Source organism: Notothenia rossii, assembly GCF_949606895.1.
Source record: "Notothenia rossii genome assembly, chromosome: 11".
NCBI lineage: Eukaryota > Metazoa > Chordata > Actinopteri > Perciformes > Nototheniidae > Notothenia > Notothenia rossii.
In genome coordinates, this window is record NC_136910.1 from 55,541,968 (window position 1) to 55,568,333 (window position 26,366).

The 26,366-nt window shown below is 39.2% G+C and overlaps 1 protein-coding gene across 1 annotated transcript; it reads left to right on the forward strand.

The window, feature by feature from the left end:
- Positions 1-894: 894 nt before the first annotated feature.
- LOC307024025 (bile salt-activated lipase-like) lies at positions 895-21,349 on the forward strand. The gene is made up of 11 exons (XM_079657802.1): positions 895-1,035; positions 3,160-3,307; positions 5,636-5,755; positions 6,237-6,434; positions 10,331-10,461; positions 12,695-12,802; positions 14,936-15,050; positions 15,487-15,673; positions 16,672-16,875; positions 20,435-20,650; positions 21,074-21,349. Exons 1-11 carry the CDS (start codon positions 973-975, stop codon positions 21,222-21,224), a joined length of 1,641 nt encoding a protein of 546 aa, XP_079513928.1. The 5' UTR covers positions 895-972; the 3' UTR covers positions 21,225-21,349.
- Positions 21,350-26,366: the final 5,017 nt, after the last annotated feature.

A 26,366-nucleotide genomic window follows, 5' to 3' on the forward strand; every position in this document is an offset into this window, starting at 1 on the left:
AGAGACCAAGGGGTAGACCTAGAACCAGATGGAGGTATTATATCTCTTCGCTGGCCTGGGAGCGCCTTGGGACCCCCCAGTCAGAGCTGGTTGATGTGGCCAGGGAAAAGAAAGTTTGGGGCTCTCTGCTGGAACTGCTACCTCCGCGACCCGACCACGGATAAGTGGGAGAAGATGGATGGATGGATGGTAACAGTAAAACAGGAAGATGTGTTGTCTGGGGATGCAAAATGGATGAAAGAGAAGGATGAAAGGAATATAAAAGTTAGAAAAGGGTCAAAATAGATATAATTTCACGGGAAGACTAGGGGTAGAGGAATGTGAGAATTTGGTTAGGGGTCTTGCCAAATATCTGGAACAAACTCCCAGAAACATGCAGGTCCGCTGCAACTCTGATACTTTTAAATCCAGGCTGAAGACTTTTCTTTTTGCCGCTGCTTTTAATTGAACTATTCACATCTCACACGGCACTGTAACTTTTATTCATGTACCTGTGCTGTTCATGTTTCTAATGTGTATGCTCTGCTCTGTCTTAATGTCTTTCATTTTTGTAAAGCATTGAATTGCCTTGTGTTGTAAAGTGCTGTATAAATAAACTTGCCTTGCCTTACTGTATAACTAGTATAGCTGTGATGTCTTATGTGCTGAATCTCGCTTCTGAACAACACATGTACGCCTTGGTTTCAAGAGAATAACCTTTTCTATGAAATCAAAGACACTTGCATGCTGGCAGATTCAGGAGCGGAGGTGGACACACATACACCCACATCAAGGCAAGGGTCAAGGAAATAGTTTTGTTTGAGTAATATGTATGTTTTTTAAATGTTGAAGGGTATCCAGATAAGGTCATGATGAACGTGTTGTTGACACAGCTGTTTAAATGTCCCTCCCACTGGTCAGCGTGATGTACGGGGGCGTGGGTCTGCTTTAAAAGTCCGGCAGGTATCCGAAAGCAACTCACTCACCGTCAACATGATGAAGATGAAGAGTCTGGTGGCCATCGCTGTGTTTCTGGAGACGGTCTCTGCGATCTCTGTAAGTGTCACAAAATGTTTTCTTCTCTGTTCAGTATCTCTAAAGTGAGTGGTGGTATTCAGATGCTTCACTTAAATAAAAGCACCGATAGATTGTTGTCAAAATACTTAATTACAAGCCTGCGACCTAAGTTTTTCATTGACATATCTACACTAGCTAATGTGCAAATGAAAATAAAGCCTTGAATTGAATTGAATAGTAAAAGTCCTGCATTCAAAATCTTACTTAAGTAAAAGTACAACAGTATTATCAGCTAAATACACTTGAAGTATAACAAGTAAAAGTACTCATTGTGCAGAGAAATAGCCTTTATATATAATTACATTCATGTATGTGACATTTCTAGATAATATTGTTGCATCGAGTAGCATTTTGATTGACTTTTTATAAAACATTAAAATAATTTTAGAGATGAATTTTCTTAAAAGTAGCTAAAGCTCTTAAATAAATGAAGTGGACTACAATTACATTTAAGTTAACTTAAACTGCAATGGATTTTTCTTAACCCTTGTGTTATGCTCACATTTCGCACCCTGGTGATGTTCGGGTCGAATTGACCCGGGACATATTTCAGGGTTTAAAAAACATACAGAACTAAATTCAATATCCAAAATTCCTTATATATATTGTCTTTAACTCATTCCCCAACAATATAAATGAAGTATATGATTAGCTTTTGAAAAGACTCTTTGCTAGATGAAATTTAACAATGGAAGTGTCCATCGTTTTTTGTGATAAAAATGTAATTTATGTTATAAAAAAAATACACTGTAATAAAAACTAGGTTTACATTTTGCTCATGCTTTTCTAGGACAAATGTAAATGAAACATCTTTTCATTAATGTTTATTATTTTTAATCTGTCACTAATCAAAGCCCTGAAGGAAATAAAGCAATTTAGCAGCAATTGGAACACAAGAACCACACATCCAAAAGTATTTGGCTGTGAAATATAGAGAGAATGAAACATCCATATAAATGACATAGAACAGATATAAACACAAAGCAAATAAAAACAATTAACAGTCACTATTCATAAAATACAGTATATCCGAAAAATATATTGATGAAGTGATGCTGCATAACATCATGTGAGTCAATGGGCAAGTCCGTTTAGGAAACACATGATGTACAGAACTTATTTGTGTGTATAGCACAGATGTACTTGTTGCAGTTGCTGCATGTAGTCTGTGTCTTGGAGTCCTTTGAGGGTCCACAGACCTCACAGCTGGCTGTGGGAGTCTTCCAGAAGCTGAATGTGGGGGTCTTCTTGCGGCTGGCTGTGGGGGTCTTCCAGCAGCTGGCTCTGAGTCAAGTTCATCTTCCAATTTGCTGTCAAATTCTGAGTTTACCTCCATACTATCCTCATCTTCAGAAATGAATGTCTTCCTGTTCCACTTCACCGTGTTCTTCTAATGCATTCCACACACTCTTATCCATTATTAGCTCCAAGGCCAGTGGCGCCAGCAGGGGGGGGCCAGGGGGGGCCATTACCACCCTGATATATTTGTTGGCCCCCCCACCACACACACCGCCTCGCCAGTCACGTATGCGTAGTAGTTTATCTGATATCTAACAACAAATACACAGCCAGCGAGTCGCTTGATTTGAGCTTCCAACCCTCATACTGCAGCCCCTCCCTCTCCCTCTGCTACCATGGAAACACTCTGATACTCGGCGCACCACTCTGATACTCGGCGCACCACTCTGATACTCGCTCGCACCACTCTGAGATTCGCACAAACAACAGCAGGTTGCAGCAAAACGTTTCTTTCTACTGACTTTTCGACGGACTTGACAAAAATCCACCAGACGTCTAGGTAAGTTGTATATGTTCGTTGCCTGTTAAGCCCCACAACACTTTAGGCTTTAGTGTGTTAGCTTTAGGTAGCAAAAAACAGAGATATGCTTACCTTTAGCTGTTATTCTGATCAAAATGTGTGTTTTTTTATTCATTGAAAATGGAAATCGGGTCAAATTGACCCGAACACCACACAAGGGTTGGCCCAATGTATTTTCATCAGGGATCCTGAGGTCTGTTTTCATTCATTAATTGGCCTGAATCTGCTTCGTTGTGTACTTCTATGTTGAATCAAACTGAATAATGTGTGTTTTCTTGCTGTAGCTCGGGGTGGTGAACACAGAGGGAGGTTTGGTTCGGGGAGAGAACATCGCTCTGGCGGCCGGACGCCACATGGACGTCTTCAAGGGGATTCCCTTTGCTGACGTCCCTGAAACTCTCATGAAACCAAAGCCTCACCCAGGCTGGGTTGGTGAGTAGACCGACTGAGATCATATTCAAATTCACTTCAGATTCAAAGGTTGTATTGTCATATGCACAAAGCTACAGTTTAGATATGGCAATGAAATTATTCTGACCTGAGCTCCTCCAACAATGCAACATAAAACATATAAAAAGTAATGCAAAAAGTCTATATACGTAATAATAATAATAATAATAATAATAATAATAATAATAATAATAATAATAATAATAATATAATAATACTGCTGTACCTGAGGAAGAATTCAGATCCTTTACAAAAAAGTACAACCAGCTGAAAACTGTCCCCTACAAGTAAAAGTCCTGCGTCACCTTACTGAAGTAAAAGTATGTATCAGATGTTTTTAAAGTATTAATAGTACATTTTTCCTGCCAATGTTTTACTATTATATATAATGTTTCTGGATTAGTATTACTTCTGCATTAATTTGTATGTTTCCTAAACATTAAAGAATACTTTAGGTTAAGGTCTTCTTTTAAATAAGCAAAACGCTTTGGGGGTATTTACAGATAAATATTAAGCCGGACAAAGTACTTAACGTCTAATATATTGCATGGTTTGTTTTGGAACTTGACAATCAACTTTCCTGCAATGTTAACTATGTTGAAGCACTAATTTTAACTGATATTATACATATTTATTATACTCTTATAAGATGTATGTAGATAGAATAAGAAATGTGCAGAATACGACAGTTTAATGGTGGAGGTACACACATATTGATAGATCTCTTGTGATGCACTGTTGAGGAACCTGTGACCCAAGTTTTTCATTCATTGCATAACTACACCATAGTTGTGTATATGATATGTCAATAAACCTTAGAAAATCTTGAAATCTTGAAAGGGATGTGCAAAATAGCCATAATATACAGTCTTTAATGAACGATTAGAGAATAACGAGTAATGAATATACTTTATAGTGATCTGCAGATAAATATTTAGTCTTCTCAAGCACCAACTATCAAATATCTCTCCTGATTGTTGGCACTTGACAATCACCTTCACTGAATTTTACTCAGGTGTAACTAAAGTCTGATTTAAGGGTTGTTTATATTTCACGTCATTAAACCAAATCTGTAAAGTAACTAAAATAAATGTAGTGGGGTAAAAATACCAGGTTAACCTTAAAGAAAGTCCTCAGGATTATAAAAGACCCCCATCACCCCAGCCACAAACTGTTCTGTCTGCTGCCGCCTGGCAAGCGGTACTGCAGCATCCGGACTAAAACCACCAGACTCAGGGGCAGTTTCATCCCACAGGCCAGAAGACTATTAAACACGTGAACGTTGAAACAACATCCACAACATTCATCTGGCTGCTACTTAGAAATTATTTATCTTATATATCATATTCCAATCACTTGTATATCGACTCTTATTGCACTATTTCACTTTTTACTATATTACTATTTTTCTTTTTGTATTTACTTGCAAAAAAAAATCTGTTTATCTTTGTTATTGTGTTACACTGTTGGAGGAGCCTCTGACCTAAGGGGGGGGGGGGGGGGGGCTCATGTGCCATCAATGGGTTTCATTCCATTTCGGGGTAAACTTCGCGCACTGCCACTCCAACATCCAATCACAGAGCTTGAGGACTATCACGGGGTTTGTCAAGCAGAGCACATGTTGTAGTTCCAAACGATAGCTGAGGATTCTGGGTAGTGTAGTGTCTTCTGCCATCCTAAACTCCGGAAAAATATGTGTTTGTAATATTGGCCTACAATAAAGGGGACATGATCAAATAGGAATATAATTATCTTTTAAATAACGTTAACTAAAGGGAACAATCTATTTGACACAGCTGAAGCTCTGGCCTTCCTCAAAAACGAACTAATTTAATAAAAATCACAGTTGTATTACACACAATGCACTGTTTTTTTAGAACAAAAATTCGTAACTAATGAACCATAATACATTCTGACGAAAAATAAAAATTATTATGAATACAAATAAAATAAAAGAAGCCTCCCGTGAGTTACTACAAGCTATAAAGTAGATTTTAAAAACGTTTTATAGAATAAAAGCTCACTGCGGGACGTTGTAGAAATGCGTGTGTGCACCACGACAAAGGAGCCTCATTCACTTTACATTCAGGTTGTTTCCGTGGTGCAGACACGTAAATGTAGTAGTCCGTGACTCCACCACGTACTACGGTGTTAAGGGGTCATGATGGAGTCACGTATTCTGGTGGGACCAGGTTGATATTAGCAGTATATTGGCTCTTTATTTGTCGTTATAATGCCTTTTTCTACATGACCATATTCTACAAGTAATGGTGTGTGTGTGTGTGTGTGTGTGTGTGTGTGTGTGTTCAGATGTTCTGGATGCCACTGTGTTTAAGGACTCTTGCCTCCAGGTGTTATTTCCCCTTAACATGACCACAGGCAGCACGGACTGTCTGTACCTCAACATCTGGGTTCCTCACAACGGCTCAGGTAAACAAAGTGTCCTCCATATTAGACCCAATCAACAACTTTAAAGGTCTCCTATTATACTTTTTTTCATCAATACATTATAGTTCTCAGATATATACAAAACCTGTCTCTGATTGGCTGAAACACCAAACAGATCATGGCAGCATCCCATAATCCCCGCTGTTTCAGCCCTGTTTCAAAAGTGCTGATTCTCTGTCTGTTACTTTAGATGAAAATAAGGAGCCCCTCCCCACGCCCCTCTGAGAGACATTTGGTTAAAAATAACTCAATGGTGCTCTAGGAGGAGATTCAGTTGATAATATGGGGGGGGGGGGGTTCCTTGGTTGGTGATTGGCTAATGGTTACACAAGACAACAAATCGTTATGACATCATAAAGGGGCCAAAATCTGATCAACTCGTTTTCACACATGTTGATGTATGAAACACATGAACAAGTGGATTTTGCATAATAGGTGACCTTTAATGCTCTCTGTGTTTCAGTGTCCTCTGATATGCCGGTCATGGTCTGGATCTATGGCGGCGCCTTCATGATTGGAAGCGCAGAGGGTTTTAAGTTCCTGCAGTACACTCAGTACAGCGGGCAGGAGCTGGCCGACAGAGGGAATGTGATCGTGGTTTCAGTCGGATACCGGGTCGGCTCTCTGGGCTTCCTGAGCACTGGAGAACCAGAACTTGCTGGTGGGTGAAGTAATTATTCAGAGCCAAAGAGGTGGTGGCCTCCCAGCCAGATTTGTACTATTTAAGGACTTATACTAGGGATGTAACGATACCAAAAACTCACGGTACGATAATATCGCGATAAAAAGTCGACGGTACGATATTTATCGCGATATTGAAAAATAAAGGAAAAAAAATGTGAATTTTTTTTTTTCTTCTTTATTAAATAATAAATCAAATTTGTACAGCATTTTAGTAGGATAGAAGTATTTTAAAGAGTCAACAATATAATAATCAGACCCTGCAATAGAATAAATCAAGTTCACTTTAGTTTTTCAAGTAACTCAACTCTAACTCACTAACTCACTCATTCAGCATCATCAAGGTTATCTTTTAGGAATATGAGCATGTCCACATTTCCAGGTAGAAACTGGGATGTTTGGGCGTTTACAATATCCCCTGCTGTGGAAACAACTCTCTTGCTTGGTACTGATGTTGCTGGGACAGAGAGATATGCTTTGGCAATGGGTGACAGCAGTGGGTCAAACTGTGCATTGTCTCTCCACCACTTCAAACACAATACCGTTTTTGCCAAGAAGGTGAGGCTTATAGAGTGGCGAAGTCACGCCCATCTACTTCCGGTCCATGGGACCTTATTTCGGAAAAAGTATGTATTGAAGTCAATGGAGAGAGAAAACTTATCTTTCGATCCCGTTTAAATTGTGCCACAAATTACACAAATGATGTTTGTCAATCTTAAAAAATATTTTCCATTGTCACAGCTTGTCGTAAAACTGTTGAAATATAAGACCATGAAAAATACGCAACTAGAAAGACTACAAATCCCAGAGTCCCGTAAGTGATGTCATAACTGATGTCACAATTTTTTTCCTCGGCTAAATATAGCTAAGAGATAGCTAAGATAAGATAACTTTAACAAGATGCCTGTGTGCTTAGTACCAGGTTGTTATCATACCAGCAATGGGTCTTGCTCGTTCTTTCGCTTCCCGTCTGATGAAAGGACCAGGAGTGGCTGGATCAAGTTAGCTACCTAGCTAGCAGCAAGCACGTTAGTTAGCATTACAGTCTTAGCCTTGTCCTTTTTATTAGCCTTAACATGAAGTAACATCAAGTAACCCAAAATGTTAAACAGTAAGAGTAGTAGTCATATTTCGTGAACCCTTTGAAGAGTACTGTCACACCGGTGTGATCATTCTATAATACACCATTTAAGCCTGGGGGAGAAACGCTGACGCTACATTAGCACCGGCGATCTGTTCTACTTCATGCAGGGCTGCCAACACTAGCGCATTGAGCGTGAGAGTCACGCAATTAACCTATATCTCACGAACTCACGCCACACATGCCTTTCCTCACGCTAAGTTTTCGTTGAAAATAAATGCATATAAATATAAAAATAAAGTGAAGGAACAGCAAACCGAGCGGTCTACGAAATGAGACGGTCTTCTGGCTTAGTTCAGTAAAGTTGGAACGATATTGGGAGATTCTGATTTCACGGATCAATAACTCATGAAAACGTTATTCAGACACAAATCACGTCTCCTAAGTACCGTGGTAAGGTTTACAACGAACGACAATCACATTTTGATCAAAAAAAGCCAATACGCGCCCTCCTCTGAGCTGGACACGTTACATTGGTCTCTATTTGCAGCCGGAGAAGAAACGAGTGCTCAGGGACCGTCTGCAAAGTGCAACTCCGAAAAAAGAGAATACAATCATATTCAATCACTATTATACAGCTTATTACTACCAAACTCACCACACCCATCAATAGTCTCCTGGTGGTCATACTACAGCAGAGAGTTTGGAAGAATATGCTTGTTTAAATAACTTTACTATTATACAGTATATTTCTACCAAACTCACTATTTGCATTGTTGTTATTAGCATCTGGTTAGCTTAACGGATAGAAGCTGTTTCTAAACAAGGAGAGGGAGAGCTCTGTCCTGTCAGACTGAGAGAACTACAGCTCAGTGATGTAAGGGACTCTGAGTGTTTAGATAGTTAAGTTTAGTCTAGTTATCTCAGTGGGTCTCAAACGTTTTGGTCACCATTTATGAGAATAAATGAAAAACAGTTATGAAATAATATTACAGTAAAACAAGAATAAAGTTTAAATGAGTGATTTGTAAAATATCCATAAAGAAAAAGAAAATCTGTGTACAGTTTTGTTTCATATGGGAGTTGAGAGATGCATCCATAAATTCATTTTGCTTTCAAAGTGCACCAAGTTGATGCATTTAACTTCAATATTTAAAAAAATATTTCCGGGGGAGCATGCCCCCGGACCCCCCTAGAGGAGGCGAGGACCCCCCCACTTGTAAAATAGCACTTTACCTCTGCTTACACCTATATGCCATTTTATATGCTGTGAGCTGTTTATCGAGCCTTCATTGTAAGAGTCGCGGGTACACTGTGTATGTGTGTATTCCACTGTAGCGCCCGGTACATTAATGGAAAACCCTAGTTTGTACATGTTCAATACATGTGTGACACTGTACACATGAACGCTTATTTTTTCGGTTCGCCAAAAACAAAATCTCACTCCAAGCTGAACTCAAATGTTGGCAGCCCTGCTTCATGCTATCTGCACACATGGTTGACATTAAACATTAAATAGATCAGGCAGCTCAGAGAGAATCAAAGGAAGGCAAGCAGATTTGCGTGACATTCTTCTGCACGTGTTGATAGTGGGGGTAGTCAATCACTTTTTTGACAAGACAGTAGTGACGGCCATCTTGGTGACGTGTGTTGTTGTGAGAGTCTGCGACACCGGAGATGTAGTTCATTAAGCGTTTCACACAAAAAATGTGTTACTTCACAGTTTTATGACACAATTTATTTATTTTTACTTGCAAAATCATCTTTTAAATTGACAAACATCATGTGTAATTCGTGGCACAATTCAAACGGGATCGAAACATAATCTTTCTCTCTCCATTGACTTCAATACATAATTTTTCCGAAATAAGGTCCCATGGAAGGGGAGGGACTTCGCCACTCTATTGACAGGGCGAGATATAAATATACTGTTGGTACTTGTCAATGTCTCTAGGTATGTACATGTAGCCCTGTAAATACGATGTCCTTTTGTGTTATCTGTTGTTTTATGTTCATGTTGTAACCTACTTGCTGCCATGTTGGACACGTCTCCCTTGAAAAAGAGATCGATTATCTCAATGGGACCATCTGGTTAAATAAAGATTTAAAAAAAAAAAAGTTATTTAAAAAAAAAAGAAACATTTTAAAAAACATTTTAAAATCGCGGTAGATTTTGTCAGTCTCACGACGTTCTTGAGACATTTATTTACCGCGATATTCGATATATCATTACATCCCTAACTTATACCATGATCAGGTAGTGTATTAACTCAAGTACTGTACTTAAGTACGCTTTTGAGAGCTTTGTACTTTACTTGAGTATTTATATTTTTTGGTACTTCTACCCCACTACAGTTCAGAGGTAAATGGTGTACTTTGCCTCCACTACATGTATTTAATCCCTTTAGTTACTTTACAGATTTAGATTAATGATGTGAAATATAATCACCTCTTAAATCAGACTTTAGTTCCACCTGGAGTAAATCCACAAGCTACCCTGCAGTATACAAAATCATTCAAACTAGCTGCACCTTTACCAGCTTTGAGAACACTTTAATGATCAATCATTATAAAACATATCATATATATTATTCTGAAATGGACCAATCTACACAATGAATACTTTTACTTTTGGTACTTGAACTTTATTTTGGTGCTAATGCTTTTCTACTTTTACTTGAGTAACATTTTGAATGCAGGACTTTTACTCTGGTACTTCTACTTTTACTCAAGTACAAGATCTGAGTACTTCTCCATCTCTGCCGTGATTCAGTAAAATATTTGATTTCTCTCAGGAAACTACGGTCTTTGGGACCAGCAGGCTGCCATCGCCTGGGTGCACAGGAACATCCGTAAATTCGGAGGAGACCCCGAGAACATCACAATCTTCGGGGAGTCTGCAGGCGGAGCCAGTGTCAGCCTGCAGGTACTCATTGTGTGAGCTGATAGATATACAGAGGTGGGAAGTAGTGGAGTACAAATGCTTAGTTTCTGTGTACATTTTTCTGGTATCAGTACTTTACTCCACTACTTATTTTTCTGACGACTTTTTACTTTGACTTCTTACATTTTGAACCCAAATACCTGTACTTTCTACTTCTTACATGTTGAACACAAATACCTGTACTTTCTACTTCTTACATGTTGAACAGAAATACCTGTACTTTCTAATTCTTACATTTTAACACAAATACCTGTACTCTCTACTTCTTACATGTTGAACTCAAATACCTGTACTTTCTACTTCTTACATGTTGAACACAAATACCTGTACTTTCTACTTCTTACATGTTGAACTCAAATACCTGTACTTTCTACTTCTTACACGTTGAACACAAATACCTGTACTCTCTACTTCTTACATGTTGAACCCAAATACCTGTACTTTCTACTTCTTACATGTTGAACACTAATACCTGTACTTTCTACTTCTTACATGTTGAACTCAAATACCTGTACTTTCTACTTCTTACATGTTGAACACAAATACCTGTACTTTCTACTTCTTACATGTTGAACACAAATACCTGTACTCTCTACTTCTTACATGTTGAACTCAAATACCTGTACTTTCTACTTCTTACATGTTGAACTCAAATACCTGTACTTTCTACTTCTTACATGTTGAACTCAAATACCTGTACTTTCTACTTCTTACATGTTGAACACAAATACCTGTACTTTCTACTTCTTACATGTTGAACACAAATACCTGTACTCTCTACTTCTTACATGTTGAACCCAAATACCTGTACTTTCTACTTCTTACATGTTGAACTCAAATACCTGTACTTTCTACTTCTTACATGTTGAACTCAAATACCTGTACTTTCTACTTCTTACATGTTGAACACAAATACCTGTACTTTCTACTTCTTACATGTTGAACACAAATACCTGTACTTTCTACTTCTTACATGTTGAACACAAATACCTGTACTCTCTACTTCTTACATGTTGAACTCAAATACCTGTACTTTCTACTTCTTACATGTTGAACTCAAATACCTGTACTTTCTACTTCTTACATGTTGAACACAAATACCTGTACTTTCTACTTCTTACATGTTGAACACAAATACCTGTACTTTCTACTTCTTACATGTTGAACACAAATACCTGTACTCTCTACTTCTTACATGTTGAACCCAAATACCTGTACTCTCTACTTCTTACATGTTGAACTCAAATACCTGTACTTTCTACTTCTTACATGTTGAACTCAAATACCTGTACTTTCTACTTCTTACATGTTGAACTCAAATACCTGTACTTTCTACTTCTTACATGTTGAACTCAAATACCTGTACTTTCTACTTCTTACATGTTGAACCCAAATACCTGTACTTTTTACTTCTTACATGTTGAACTCAAATACCTGTACTTTCTACTTCTTACATGTTGAACTCAAATACCTGTACTTTCTACTTCTTACATGTTGAACCCAAATACCTGTACTTTCCACTTCTTACATGTTGAACCCAAATACCTGTACTTTCTACTTCTTACATGTTGAACTCAAATACCTGTACTTTCTACTTCTTACATGTTGAACCCAAATACCTGTACTTTCTACTTCTTACATGTTGAACTCAAATACCTGTACTTTCTACTTCTTACATGTTGAACTCAAATACCTGTACTTTCTACTTCTTACATGTTGAACACAAATACCTGTACTTTCTACTTCTCTCATTTTCCAAACAGGCTGGTTCCTTTAGTTTGAATGTGTGTTTGGTGGCGTGATCATTATTATTGAGAGTCATTGCGTGCCTATTGATTTGAACACGATCCGTGTATCCATCATTTCCTGGTCTTCTCTAAAGAAGAGGGACCAATGGAAACGTTGTCATGTTGCCGTTGTTCACCATGGAAACATTCATTAGCTAACAATGACATTATTGTTCTATTAATATAAAGGGAGGTCAGGTACTCTTTAAAACAGCTGCTAGTTATGGGTACTTTTTACTAAAGTACATTTCAAAGCCTCTTTACTTTGACTTGAGTAAAGAAGTTTAGTCGGTACTTCTACTTTTACCAGAGTATTTTTAAACACGAGTATCTATACTTCTACTTGAGGAAAGGATGTGAGTACTTTTGCCATCTCTGTAGATATATTATTTGAGAATATAAGAAATTAATTCTAACTTTCACTTCAGACTCTGAGTCCTCACAACAGAGGGCTTTTCAAGAGAGCCATCGCCCAGAGCGGTGTGGCCCTCAGCCCATGGGTCATCAACAGGAACCCCCGCCAGTACGCTGTGGAGGTACATCACACTTTTACTCACATGTTGTATTTCTTTGTACTGAATTTCTAGAATAGTTAAAGATGAGAATATATTTTGAAAATAAAGAGGTTTATCACTTCAGGGCTCTGGAAACGTTAAAGGTCCCCTATTATACTGTTTTTCATCAATATATTATAGGTCTCAGATATATACAAAACATGTCTCTGAAGTGTTTGGCTCGAAACACCAAACTGATCATTGCAGCATTACCCATAATCCCCTCTGTTTCAGCCCTGTTTCAAAAGTGCTGATTCTCTTTCTGTTACTTTAGATGAAAATAAGCAGCCACTCCCCTCTGAGCGAGATTTGGTTAAAAAGAACAATAGGCACTTTCACACCGGAGTACTTTTCCCTTTTAGTTTCGATAGTTCCTGGGATTTTGCGTTCACACCAAAAAGAGAACTTAGTTCATGAGAACTTTTCCCCCCCCTTTCAGTCCCTGCTAGAGAGGTGGTACTTTGTTTTTCCATATTTTAAAAGTGAAGTCTTGTTCATAACCAATAAGCTAGTTTGACTCTAATTGACCTGAACAGGTTCCCTATTCTAAAGTTGCCTCCTCTTCACACTTTGTAAATACATTATAGCACACAACTACTGAAATTAACCTCAGTACATGAACAAAGTAGGCACACGTTCAAATATCTGTTTTATGAATGAACCACTAAAGAAGAGGTTCAGACACATCCCAACACATGTCAAGTTTCAGGACGAAGGTTATAATCACCTGACTGTCAACCATCAACAATTTCCTTACTTGCAATAAATAAGCACTAATTCGAGTTATTGAGGAAAAACTCTCAACTAATGGCCTATTACTTGTAGAATAAGGTCATGTAGAATAATATAGAGAGGCGAAGTCCCTCTCTTTCCGGTGGAAATCATGGGACCTTATTTTGGAAAAAGTATGTATTGAAGTCAATGGAGAGAGAAAACTTATCTTTCGATCCCGTTTGAATTTTGTCATGAATTACACATATGATGTTTGTCAATATTTTTTTTCCAATTTCCATTTTGTCGTAAAACTGTTGAAATATAAGACTATGAAAAATACTAGAAAGACTACAAATCCCAGAGTCGCATAAGTGATGTCACAATTGTTTTCCTCCACTAAATATAAGAGATAGCTAAGATAAGATAACTTTAACAAGATGCCTGTGTGCTTTGTACCAGGTTGTAATCATAGCAGGCAGCAATGGGTCTTGCTCGTTCTTTCGCTTCCCGTCTGATGAAAGGACCAGGAGTGGCTGGATCAAGTTAGCTAACTAGCTAGTAGCAAGCACGTTAGTTAGCATTATAGCCTTAGCCTTGTCATTTTTATTAGCCTTAACATGAAGTAACATTAAGTAACCCAAAATGTTAAACATTAAGAGTAGTAGTCACATTTCGTGAACCCTTTGAAGAGCACTGTCACACCGGTGTGATCATTCTATAATACATCATTTAAGCCCGGATACACCCGCCCGGGGGCAGACATGCTAACGCTAATGCTACATTAGCATTGGCGATCTTTTCTTCTTCATGATATCTGCACAAATGGTTAACATTGAACATTAAAAAGATCGGGCAGTACAGGCAGAATTGAAGGAAAGGGCAGGCAGGCAGCTTTGCATTACATTCTTCTGGACGTGTTTCATTGTGGTGATAGTGAGGGTAGTGACGGCCACCTTGGTGACGTGTGTTGTGCAAGACCGGAGACGTAGTTCATTGAGTGGTTTCACACAAGAAAAAGTGTTACTTCACAGTTTTACTGCAGATCTTTATTTTCTTTACTTGCAAAATTATCTTTTAAATTGACAAACATCATAGCCTATGTGTAATTCGTGACGCAATTCAAACGGGATCGAATGATACATTTTCTCTCGCCATTGACTTCAGTACATCATTTTTCAGAAATAAGGTCCCATTGAGGTCCCCCGGTAAGGGAGGGATTTCAGATCTCTAATAACTTGTGATGTGTCGCCATTTTGTAAAGCACTTTGAGCTGCAAGTGCTGTATGAAAAGTGCTACATAAATACAGTTGTATTATTTATTTTTATTATTATTTGGAAACACTAGGAGGGTTTTAAAGTTGTCCGTTTCCATTCTAAAGATGATTTCTAACTTCTCCCCAGGTTGCTCTGAAGGTCAATTGTCCCACGGATGAAGGCATGGCTTCCTGTTTGAAGGAGACAGATCCTGTAGTCCTAACTCTGGCGGGATCTTTCAATCAGTCCAGCTCAGCCAGTGGTAAGGACTGCACTCCACAAACAATTAGCATTTTCATTTGTATAGATTCTGATGCTTTCTATCAGGGCAATGTAGTGGAAGAAGTCACTGTGTTGCACCCCCTCCTTCTGCATTGTTTTAATGGCATCCCAGTGAATAATATATTTATCATTTTGTATTTATCTCAATTCCCAAAAATAGCCTTAAATTGTCTTAGGCATCATCTAAACATCCCCACAATTAAACCATAAACCAGTCCTTAACCATTTGCAAATCCACCTTTTGCCCTTCCTGAAATGTAAATCCTAAACATATGTCTCTGTTAAACACATGTAGGACTACAAATAAAATGGAAACGAGTAAAAGGCCATCAGAAGACATAATCTATATATATTGTTTAAATAATGATATGAACATTTGACAGGGCGATAAGCATCTGGTTGTATCTTCCTGTCAGAACCCATTGTCTACCAGCTGGAATTATCTCCTGTCATCGACGGTGACTTGCTGCCGAATGATCCGTCCAAGTTGTTCCGCAATGCGGCGGACATTGATTTCCTCGCTGGAGTCAACGACATGGACGGATACCTCTTCACTAGTATAGATATTCCAAGTGTCAGCTACGACTGGTCTCCTGTCCCTGTGTGAGTTGATGCCATTTGTTCACATTAACAATTCTGGGAAACCCTTTATATTAAGGTACAAAAATTCACCATCAACTAGTTGTTAATTAACATGCATATTAGCAGTATATTGGCTCTTTATTAGTCATTATAAAACACTTATTAATGCCTTATTCTACATGACCATATTCTACAAGTAATAGGCCATTAGTTGAGAGTTTTTCCTCAATAACCGTCTAATGAGTGCTTATTTATTGTACGTAAGGAAGTTGTTGTGCATGAGTTTTGGTCTTAATATGCTCTGCTCAATCTGCAGTAGCAGTACCACAACAATAGTAATTCTCCCATAATAACACTTAATAAATTTGATCTATTCTTATGTAACAAGACATGAAACTATAAGTGTTAATTGTTTCTAAATAACTAAAAATTAGGTATTTCCATCTAGGAATATGTTCCATATTTTAAAGTGAAGTCTTGTTCATAACCAATAAGCTAGTAGTTTGACTCTAATTGACCTGAACAGGTACACTATTCTAAAGTTGCCTCCTCTTCACACTTTGTAAATACATTGTAGCACACAACTACTGAAATTAACCTCAACAGTACATGAACAAAGTAGGCACAGGTTGAAATATCTGTTGTATTAATGAACCACTAAAGAGAGGTTCAGACACATCCCAAAACATGTAAAGTTTCAGGACGAAGGTTATAATCACCTGACTGTCAACCATCTTACTTTGAATAAATCAGCTCTAATTCGAGGGTTATTGAGGAAAAACTCTCAACTAATGGCCTATTACTTGTAGAATAAGGTCAGGTAGATTAAGGCATTAATAAGTGTTTTATAATGACTAATAAAGAGCCAATATACTGCTAATATGCATGTTAATTGACCACTAGTTGATGGTGAATTTGTGTACCTTAATATTACCCAATTCTGTAAATGGATCTACCCAGAGCAACTTTGGTTAGTTGTGTTTTATGATAACTTATTCTCAAACCTTTCTTTATTGCAGCGAGGATGTGGAGAAGCTTCTGGCTGCGTACACGAAGGATAAGGGTGACGCTGCTTTGCACGCTGCACTTTCACTATATAACTCAACCTGGGAACCAACGCCCAGCCAAGAGAACATCAAGAAAACCCTCGTTCACATTGAAACAGACTTCCTCTTCCTGGCTTCTACTCAGGCTGCACTGAAGCTTCATGCTGACAACGCAAAGTGATTATAACATCTTGCTATACAGATGCTTCCAGTTTATCTACAAGCCATTTTGTTCCACACCATGCTTTAGAATTTAAAGTTCCCCTATTATACGGGTTTTCATCAATATATTACAGGTCTCAGATATACACAGAACATGTCTCTGAAGTGTTTGGCTCCAAACACCAAACAGATCATTGCAGCATCCCAGAACTTTTTCCAGGAATAGTTCCGATAGTTCTTGGGATTTTGCGTTCACACCGAAAATATTGGGAACTAGAACTTAGTTCATGCAAACCTTTTCACCCCTTTTCAGTCCCTGCTAGAGAGCAGGGACTTTCCTGGGGAGGAAAAGGTTCCAATTTCTGATTGGCTGGGCGGATTGCAAACCACACCCCGTAAAACTCCCAAAACGTTTTGTGAAGCCGCCATTTTATTTGCTCGCATTAGCATTATTAGCATTAGCAATAGCCCAGTGCGCCAACGGAGAGAGACTAACTTATGGCAACACAAAATAAAACATGGGAACGTTGGAGTGATGAGGAGGTGTCGGCGCTTCTTGCTTCGGGTGGCGATTTACGCCGTGAAGTTGTTTGCGGCCTGCCAGTAAACCTAAAGCAGAAGAAGAAGAAGAAGAAGTGACGTTAGCGGCTTCATTTGCCTAATCCTCCCTCAGGGACTTATTCCGGTGTGAACGAGATTTACTAGGACAGTTACGGGACTAAAGAGTTTGGCGGAAAATTACTTCGAGTGAAAGCGGCTATTGGTGCTCTAGGAGGAGATTCAGGTGATAAGGTGAGGGGGAGGGTTACCTTGGTTGCTGATTGGCTAATGGTTAGACAAGACAAAAAATGGCTATGACATCATAAAGTGGCCAAATCTGATCAGCTCATTTTCAGACAGGTTTTTATAGAAATGGATCAAAAAGAGAGAGAATCTTTGTTCCTGAAACTTTCAGAGTCTCTTTCCACAGAGGGGACACATGTTGATGTAGAAGAGACATGAAGAAGAGGGGACACATGTTGATGTAGAAGAGACATGAAGAAGAGGGGACACATGTTGATGTAGAAGAGACATGAAATAGAGGGGACACATGTTGATGTAGAAGAGACATGAAGAAGAGGGGACACATGTTGATGTAGAAGAGACATGAAGAAGAGGGGACACATGTTGATGTAGAAGAGACATGAAATAGAGGGGACACATGTTGATGTAGAAGAGACATGAAGAAGAGGGGACACATGTTGATGTAGAAGAGACATGAAATAGAGGGGACACATGTTGATGTAGAAGAGACATGAAGAAGAGGGGACACATGGTGATGTAGAAGAGACATGAAGAAGAGGGGACACATGTTGATGTAGAAGAGACATGGAGAAGAGGGGACACATGTTGATGTAGAAGAGACATGAAGAAGAGGGGACACATGTTGATGTAGAAGAGACATGAAGAAGAGGGGACACATGTTGATGTAGAAGAGACATGAAGAAGAGGGGACACATGTTGATGTAGAAGAGACATGAAGAAGAGGGGACACATGTTGATGTAGAAGAGACATGAAGAAGAGGGGACACATGTTGATGTAGAAGAGACATGAAATAGAGGGGACACATGTTGATGTAGAAGAGACATGAAGAAGAGGGGACACATGGTGATGTAGAAGAGACATGAAGAAGAGGGGACACATGTTGATGTAGAAGAGACATGGAGAAGAGGGGACACATGTTGATGTAGAAGAGACATGAAGAAGAGGGGACACATGTTGATGTAGAAGAGACATGAAGAAGAGGGGACACATGTTGATGTAGAAGAGACATGAAATAGAGGGGACACATGTTGATGTAGAAGAGACATGAAGAAGAGGGGACACATGTTGATGTAGAAGAGACATGAAGAAGAGGGGACACATGTTGATGTAGAAGAGACATGAAGAAGAGGGGACACATGTTGATGTAGAAGAGACATGAAGAAGAGGGGACACATGTCGATGTAGAAGAGACATGAAATAGAGGTGACACATGTTGATGTAGAAGAGACATGAAGAAGAGGGGACACATGTTGATGTAGAAGAGACATGAAGAAGAGGGGACACATGTTGATGTAGAAGAGACATGAAATAGAGGGGACACATGTTGATGTAGAAGAGACATGAAGAAGAGGGGACACATGTTGATGTAGAAGAGACATGAAATAGAGGGGACACATGTTGATGTAGAAGAGACATGAAGAAGAGGGGACACATGTTGATGTAGAAGAGACATGGAGAAGAGGGGACACATGTTGATGTAGAAGAGACATGAAGAAGAGGGGACACATGTTGATGTAGAAGAGACATGAAGAAGAGGGGACACATGTTGATGTAGAAGAGACATGAAATAGAGGGGACACATGTTGATGTAGAAGAGACATGAAGAAGAGGGGACACATGTTGATGTAGAAGAGACATGAAGAAGAGGGGACACATGTTGATGTAGAAGAGACATGAAGAAGAGGGGACACATGTTGATGTAGAAGAGACATGAAGAAGAGGGGACACATGTCGATGTAGAAGAGACATGAAGAAGAGGGGACACATGTTGATGTAGAAGAGACATGAAGAAGAGGGGACACATGTTGATGTAGAAGAGACATGAAGAAGAGGGGACACATGTTGATGTAGAAGAGACATGAAATAGAGGGGACACATGTTGATGTAGAAGAGACATGAAGAAGAGGGGACACATGTTGATGTAGAAGAGACATGAAGAAGAGGGGACACATGTTGATGTAGAAGAGACATGAAGAAGAGGGGACACATGTCGATGTAGAAGAGACATGAAATAGAGGTGACACATGTTGATGTAGAAGAGACATGAAGAAGAGGGGACACATGTTGATGTAGAAGAGACATGAAGAAGAGGGGACACATGTTGATGTAGAAGAGACATGAAGAAGAGGGGACACATGTTGATGTAGAAGAGACATGGAGAAGAGGATTTTGCATAATAGGTGACCTTTAATGAACAAACCCAGGGTGTAACCGTTCTATAACTTCATGGAAGTCATCGCAGTAAATAGGGGATTTTCTTTTTTGAAAAGTTGAAAAGTTCCTTTTATTCTCTTGTTTTTTTTATCTTTGGTGTAACATTTTGGCTACCTGTTTTCAAAGACAGCAAGGCTCAACTGTTTGCACTTGAGTCAGAGATTAGGTCCCAGGTCAACCCTGACAGGTCCCTTCAACAATCATATTGTCTCTTCAAGTCAAATTCAAAGTCAACTTTATTGTCAATCTTTCAGTGTGTGTACAGAGAGATCGAAATGCCGCTTCCCACAATCCCGAATACAAAAATACAAATATATATACAAATATGTATATAAATGTATATCTTATACAATCAACAGACACATTTATTTATATGCACACATTAAGACATCAATAAAAGCACAACAATCAATATAAACAAAATAACAGTCACTTTAATAACTTTGAGAAATGTGCATTAGTGCAAGACCTCATCTACCTCATCGAATGCCATTTTTCGATGCATACATTTGGAACTCATTGTCATATCCCTTTTCTTCCCTTGTCTCACCAAAGAACTGGCCGTACCTACTCCTACCTTTTCTCTGAGCCCAACCAGAAGTATTTATCGCCCATTGGGAGACCCTACCCTAGCTGTATCGGAGCCGACCATACCGACGATGTGCCTTACGTGTTCGGAAAGCCTTTTACGTCACGATTCCTGTATTCAGCCAGCCAACGGGACCTGTCTGGCTACATGATCGCCTACTGGACAAACTTCGCCAGAACAGGGTAAAAATCTTCCGACACAAGACATAGGAGCATCACAGAAATCAAACAAACCTGAATTAGATATTGAAGCCAAGGCAAGTTTATTTATAAAGCGCCTTTCAACACTCTCAATCCTGGCTAACTTTTTAGAATAAATAGTTTTCCATGACCTCACTTTCTTTCTACTTTTTTAACTTAACCTTTAGTTATTTCAAGTGTTTCATGCTAAGCGAACCCCCTTTGGTAAATTCTAATCTGCAACCCAATATTCTGAAAATTCAACGGATCTTATTTGTGTAGCATATAAAATTAATTTGCTCCCAGACATTCATGTGGCTTGCTAGTTTTGGACCCCATCTGTAACCCCAATACACGTAGGGCACTTTATTAGAAGTAGAAAACTATAACTGTCTTTATTTGATTGCTTTATATCCATCCATCCAGGGACCCCAACAAAGGAGAACTGAGCGTGCCTGCTACCTGGCCAATATTCAACAGCACTGAACAGAAGTTTTTGGAGCTCAACTCTAAGATGAACGAAAGCTATGTGGGAGAGAATATGAGAATGCCTTTCGTGGATTTATGGACCAAGTAATACCCAGCCTCCTCAACATCATCCCCGAATAAAGATCCTATGCATCAGCTGTGCACTTCAGTGTGGACATGACCAGTGTTCAATTATTATTGGTTCATGAAAAAATAAATGAATGGCAAATACAATTCAATTTCCTCGGTTTCATTATTTGATGTGCTAAAAAAACAAACACATTACATGTATGGAATCTAAGCTAAGATGCTAGCCTGCTGCTAATTAGCTTGTTTAATGTAGCCTACAACACAATGTTGGTTGGGCAAAAGCATGATAACTAAGTAATGCAATAAACAAAAAGGCAAAACAGACAATGAAAACCTTATGATATTAATATATTATTGACCCTCAGATTGCACTGCCATTGTTCTGCCGGTGTATCTGTGTGATCCAAAGTAAAGGGAGTCGAATGCTGAACAGAACAGAACAGAGAAATGCTGTAGAGCCTGAGCCAACTTCATTAACAAAGAATTTCAGCAAAACATTTGAGAGCCCCTCTGTAGTTTATTCAAATTTATGAAAATCCAATATATGTACGATTATTTCACCTTAAATACTATGAAACCACACATGAACACCAGCATCAAAAAGGAGACATTAAAGCACTACTTTGATTGAATTTTTTTATTATTATTGTATTTCCTCAGTTCAACAGATGGGGGAGCTATAGCACAACAGCATGGACACTACTGCATTCATGGCAACTGTGGTGACCTATCATGCAAAATGCACTTTTGTACGTCTTTTCTACATGAATATGTGTCCCCGGTGTTCCAGGGAACTCACCAAGTGTCAGAAAACACAACCCTCTCTATTTTCCTCCATACCCAAATCTCTTAAAAAGGGGCTGCAACGAATCTGATACAGACTGATCCAGATTTGAACACTTATATGACGTCACAGAAGTGGCGCTACGGCTATTGGGCCAACTCCACCAATCAGGAGGGGACAGCCACGGACATTGCCGTTGGAAAGCGCTGGAGACGCTGTAGTACATATGCCAGGCCTGTAGGTGGTGCTGTTCTCACAGAATCAGCCCATGAAAAGAAAGTGTTCAATTGAGCGAAATGAGGAATGGCTAAAATGCATGATCTGTTTGGTATTTTGAAAAATAAAAAGTATAAATATGCCTTATATAGGTATGGTCCTACACTATATTATTCAAATATAGCATGATAGGTCCACTTTCACGTTTGAATAGGCGCCTAACCAAAACACAATTGGCAAAGCTCTCACAGTGGGCTGCTTTACCACCAGAAGATTCTGAAGTGTCTAAAAACAAATCCTCCAGTGGCTTTCTGTCCTGGTTATGTCAATGTGGAGTTTAGATGTTTTTTCTTAATTCATCAATGTTGCATTCAAAATGTTCCTCAAGTAAAAGTATAAAAGTATTCTCATCAACATATAGTGAAAGTAGCGACAGTAAAAGTAGTCATTGTGCAGATTGGTCCATTTCAGAATAATATATATGATATGTTTTATAATGATTGATCATGAAAGTGTTCTCAAAGCTGGTAAAGGTGCAGCTAGTTTGAATGACTTTGTATACTGCAGGGTAGCTTGTGAATTTACTCCAGGTGGAACTAAAGTCTGATTTAACACTTGATTATATTTCACATCATTCATCCAGATCTGTGAAGTAACTAAAGGGATTAGATACATGTAGTGGAGTCACACCAGTTACCTCTGAACTGTAGTGGAGTAGAAGTAGCCTACACAGTAGCATAACGGTAATACTCAAGTAAAGTACAAGTACCTACAAATTGTACTTTGTAACAGTACTTAGTTACCTGTGTTTATCTGCGCTCCTCAGCTGTCTCTTGTCCTTTTGATTAGCATGCATGTATTTAAGTTCTGGTTTTCTGTCAGTTGTTGTGGGATTCTTGATGTTTTTTGTTCATTGTTAGTGAGATATAGATAGAGTTCTGTTTCGCCTTGCCCAGCTAATTTCTTCCTGGACAATTTGCAATAAAGGATGTTTCTTCAAGATAGAAACACAGATCGCACATTAGGACTGTTAGCATTGAGGAGTTCCTATGACGGTAAGGAGAGGGTGGCGTGGAGGACAATCTCAGGAAGTGACTTCATTAGGATGCGATGGTGACCAGAGTTATTTTGGCAACGCCTGTAGTCAGTGTACTTTAGGAGCAGCCTTTTGTACGATCAGCCAAACAAACTGATGGCATTGTGGTCCTGTTCGGCGCTGTTTCTCTACCAGGACGACATGTTCCTCGTCGTGGGCTCTTGATGGTCCAGAACAGTGCTTCTCAAAATGTGGTCCGCGGAGCACTGGTGGTCCGTGATCGCCCCCTAGTGGTCCGTGAGTATATTGGTAACATTTCACATTTGAAATAAATAAATAAATGTAAGTTTTCCGCACTCTCGCGGGAATATCTCCGCAATGGAGCGAGCTTAAGTTTCGATTGAATGATATAGCCCAGCACAACACCTTCATCACCACACATATTGCCACTTGTTTGTACCATTTTCATGCGATTTGTAATCTGTTCTAGAAAAACGATGTGATTTTGTATATTTGTGGAGTTAGGTGGTCCACGAGTGTTTTTTTATTGGTTAAGTGGTTCTTGGTATGAAAAAGTTTGAGAAACACTGGTCCAGAACTAGCAGCTCCTCAGTATTTGTGGGAATTTCCTCAAATGCAAAAGTCTCTATCTAGTGGTGGCTCCAACACTAAGGAACTCTCTCCCTATTGACATCCGCTCTGCAGTCTCTCTAGAAGCTTTGGAAAACTACTGAAGACCCATCTTTTTACATTGGCTTTTGTTTATACTTGAGATGTGTGTGATGTGATCTGTTCTTATGTTTGTATGTTTTTTTGTTGTTAAAATGTATGCCTCATGTTGTTATTGTATTCATGTTTCTGTCTTCTTAATTTTTACTTTTGTTCTTCCTTGTAAATTCTATTTCTGTGAAAGGTGCTGTACGAAATAAACGTACGATTATTATTATATTATTATTACCTTTCCCTTGTCACCACTGAGTCAGTAAGCAACTTGTTGTGCAAGGAGAGCCAATCAGCTTTAGAACCTCATTGGGAGAGAGGGTTACGGTTTGTGCTTGTAGTTGGAGGTGGAGGATCAAGGACCGTAGAAGAGATAGAAAAGAGATGGAGAACGAAGATAGATTGAAATCTTTTTGCTGCAAACGGTCAGAAAACAACGGAGCAGGAGGGGTCGTTTGCCAAGAGGACAAAACAGAGAGGATGGTTTCTGTGGCATTATATAGAGAAGGGATAAGATGAGAAGGGTGGAGCTGATAGGACAAATGAAGCAAGAAAGAAGGCGGACAGGGAGGTTGCAGGGGATCGGGACAATACGTGTCGGGGACCAAGGGTCAGGTTGCAGAAACGAGGACGGTATGTTTACACATTTATGTTTACACGGTACATTTGGCCCATGTTATCACAGCTATCGGGGACAGAAGATTGAGAGACTGACGGGCCCTTTCTCATTTAATCAAATCCCCCTCCTCGACTCCTCGACTCCTCGACTCCTCGGTCCTCCGGTAGTGACCCGGAAATTAATTTCAGCGCGCCATGTTGAAGGACATCTCATTTCTCTAAATGCACTTCGAGGACCGAGGATCGAGCGTCGAGGGTGGGATATATCCAGTCTCTGATAGTGTTACGTTATTATGAGATTGCTCTGTTTGATTCTGAAATTGTATATATGTATATACATATATACAGTACATATATGTGTGTTTGTGTGTGTGTCCGCATCTATAGCCTGTTATTGTCTCATTATACCGCACTGTGAATGAATCAAAGTAAATATATAAGTGGTCATGAACACATCTGTCCATCAGACAGAGGGCTGCTGTGCCTCCTGTCATCATTAATGGACGTCTCTTTAAAATGACCGCTCAGAGGAAAGGAGTTCAATTTCTCTAACCGCCTCCTGCTTCCCCTCCTCTCTCCTTGCTTCCTCTCCTCGGCTCCTCCGCTCGCATCTCCTGTGGGCGGGACTAAGTCTTAAGGATAGGAGTCGAGGAGGGGAGTCGAGGAGGGGAGTTAGAGAAATGAGAAAGGGCCACGGAGTCATTGCACTGCCTTGAACTCCACCACTCTCTGTACCGTACACATTGTACACATTGTGCAGACTGTGCATATTTGCTGTCCTACATTGTTTCGTAATCTCCGATTGAAAGAGCAAGAGATTCCCAGGTCACTACAGTACATGTTCTTACACGACATTAGCACCATTTATCTGATGATAACAAAACGAGGTGGCATCCATGTGTGGGGTGTGAGTGAATATGAACTGGCGCCTACTGTCAAGACCTAACTGGGGCATGAACCCAAATGCACAACTCGTTGACAACAAAGGTTTCAAAATAAATGTTTTACTGATTAACACAGTAAACAAAGTTACAACAACAAATCACTCTTACGAGGACAAATATAGACGATGGCAAGGCGGCACAAGGTTTGACGACAAGCTGGTTATCTGACTCACTAGACAAAATGAACTGGCACAGGACAAAAAGGGACTAGGACAATATAAACACAAGATAAGGGGACACATATAGACAATCAAGGCAGGGTAGACTCATTGGATGAATGATGTGAAATCTAATCAAGTGTTAAATCAGACTTTAGTTCCACCTGGAGTAAATCCACAAGCTACCCTGCAGTATACAAAGTCATTCAAACTAGCTGCACCTTTACCAGCTTTGAGAACACTTTGATGATCAATCATTATAAAACATATCATATATATTATTCTGAAATGGACCAATCTGCACAATGACTACTTTTACTGTCTTTCACTATATTTTGATGATCATACTTTTCTACTTTCACTTGAGGAACATTTTGAATGAAGGACTTTTCCTGTGACAGAGTATTCCTACACTGGTACTTCTACTTTTACTAAAGTATAAGATCTGAGTACTTCTACTTTTACTCAAGTACAAGATCTGAGTACTTCTACTTTGACACAAGTACAAGATCTGAGTACTTCTACTTTTACTGAAGTACAAGATCTGAGTACTTCTACTTTTACTCAAGTACAATATCTGAGTACTTCTACTTTGACACAAGTACACGATCTGAGTACTTCTACTTTTACTGAAGTACAAGATCTGAGTACTTCTACTTTTACTCAAGTACAAGATCTGAGTACT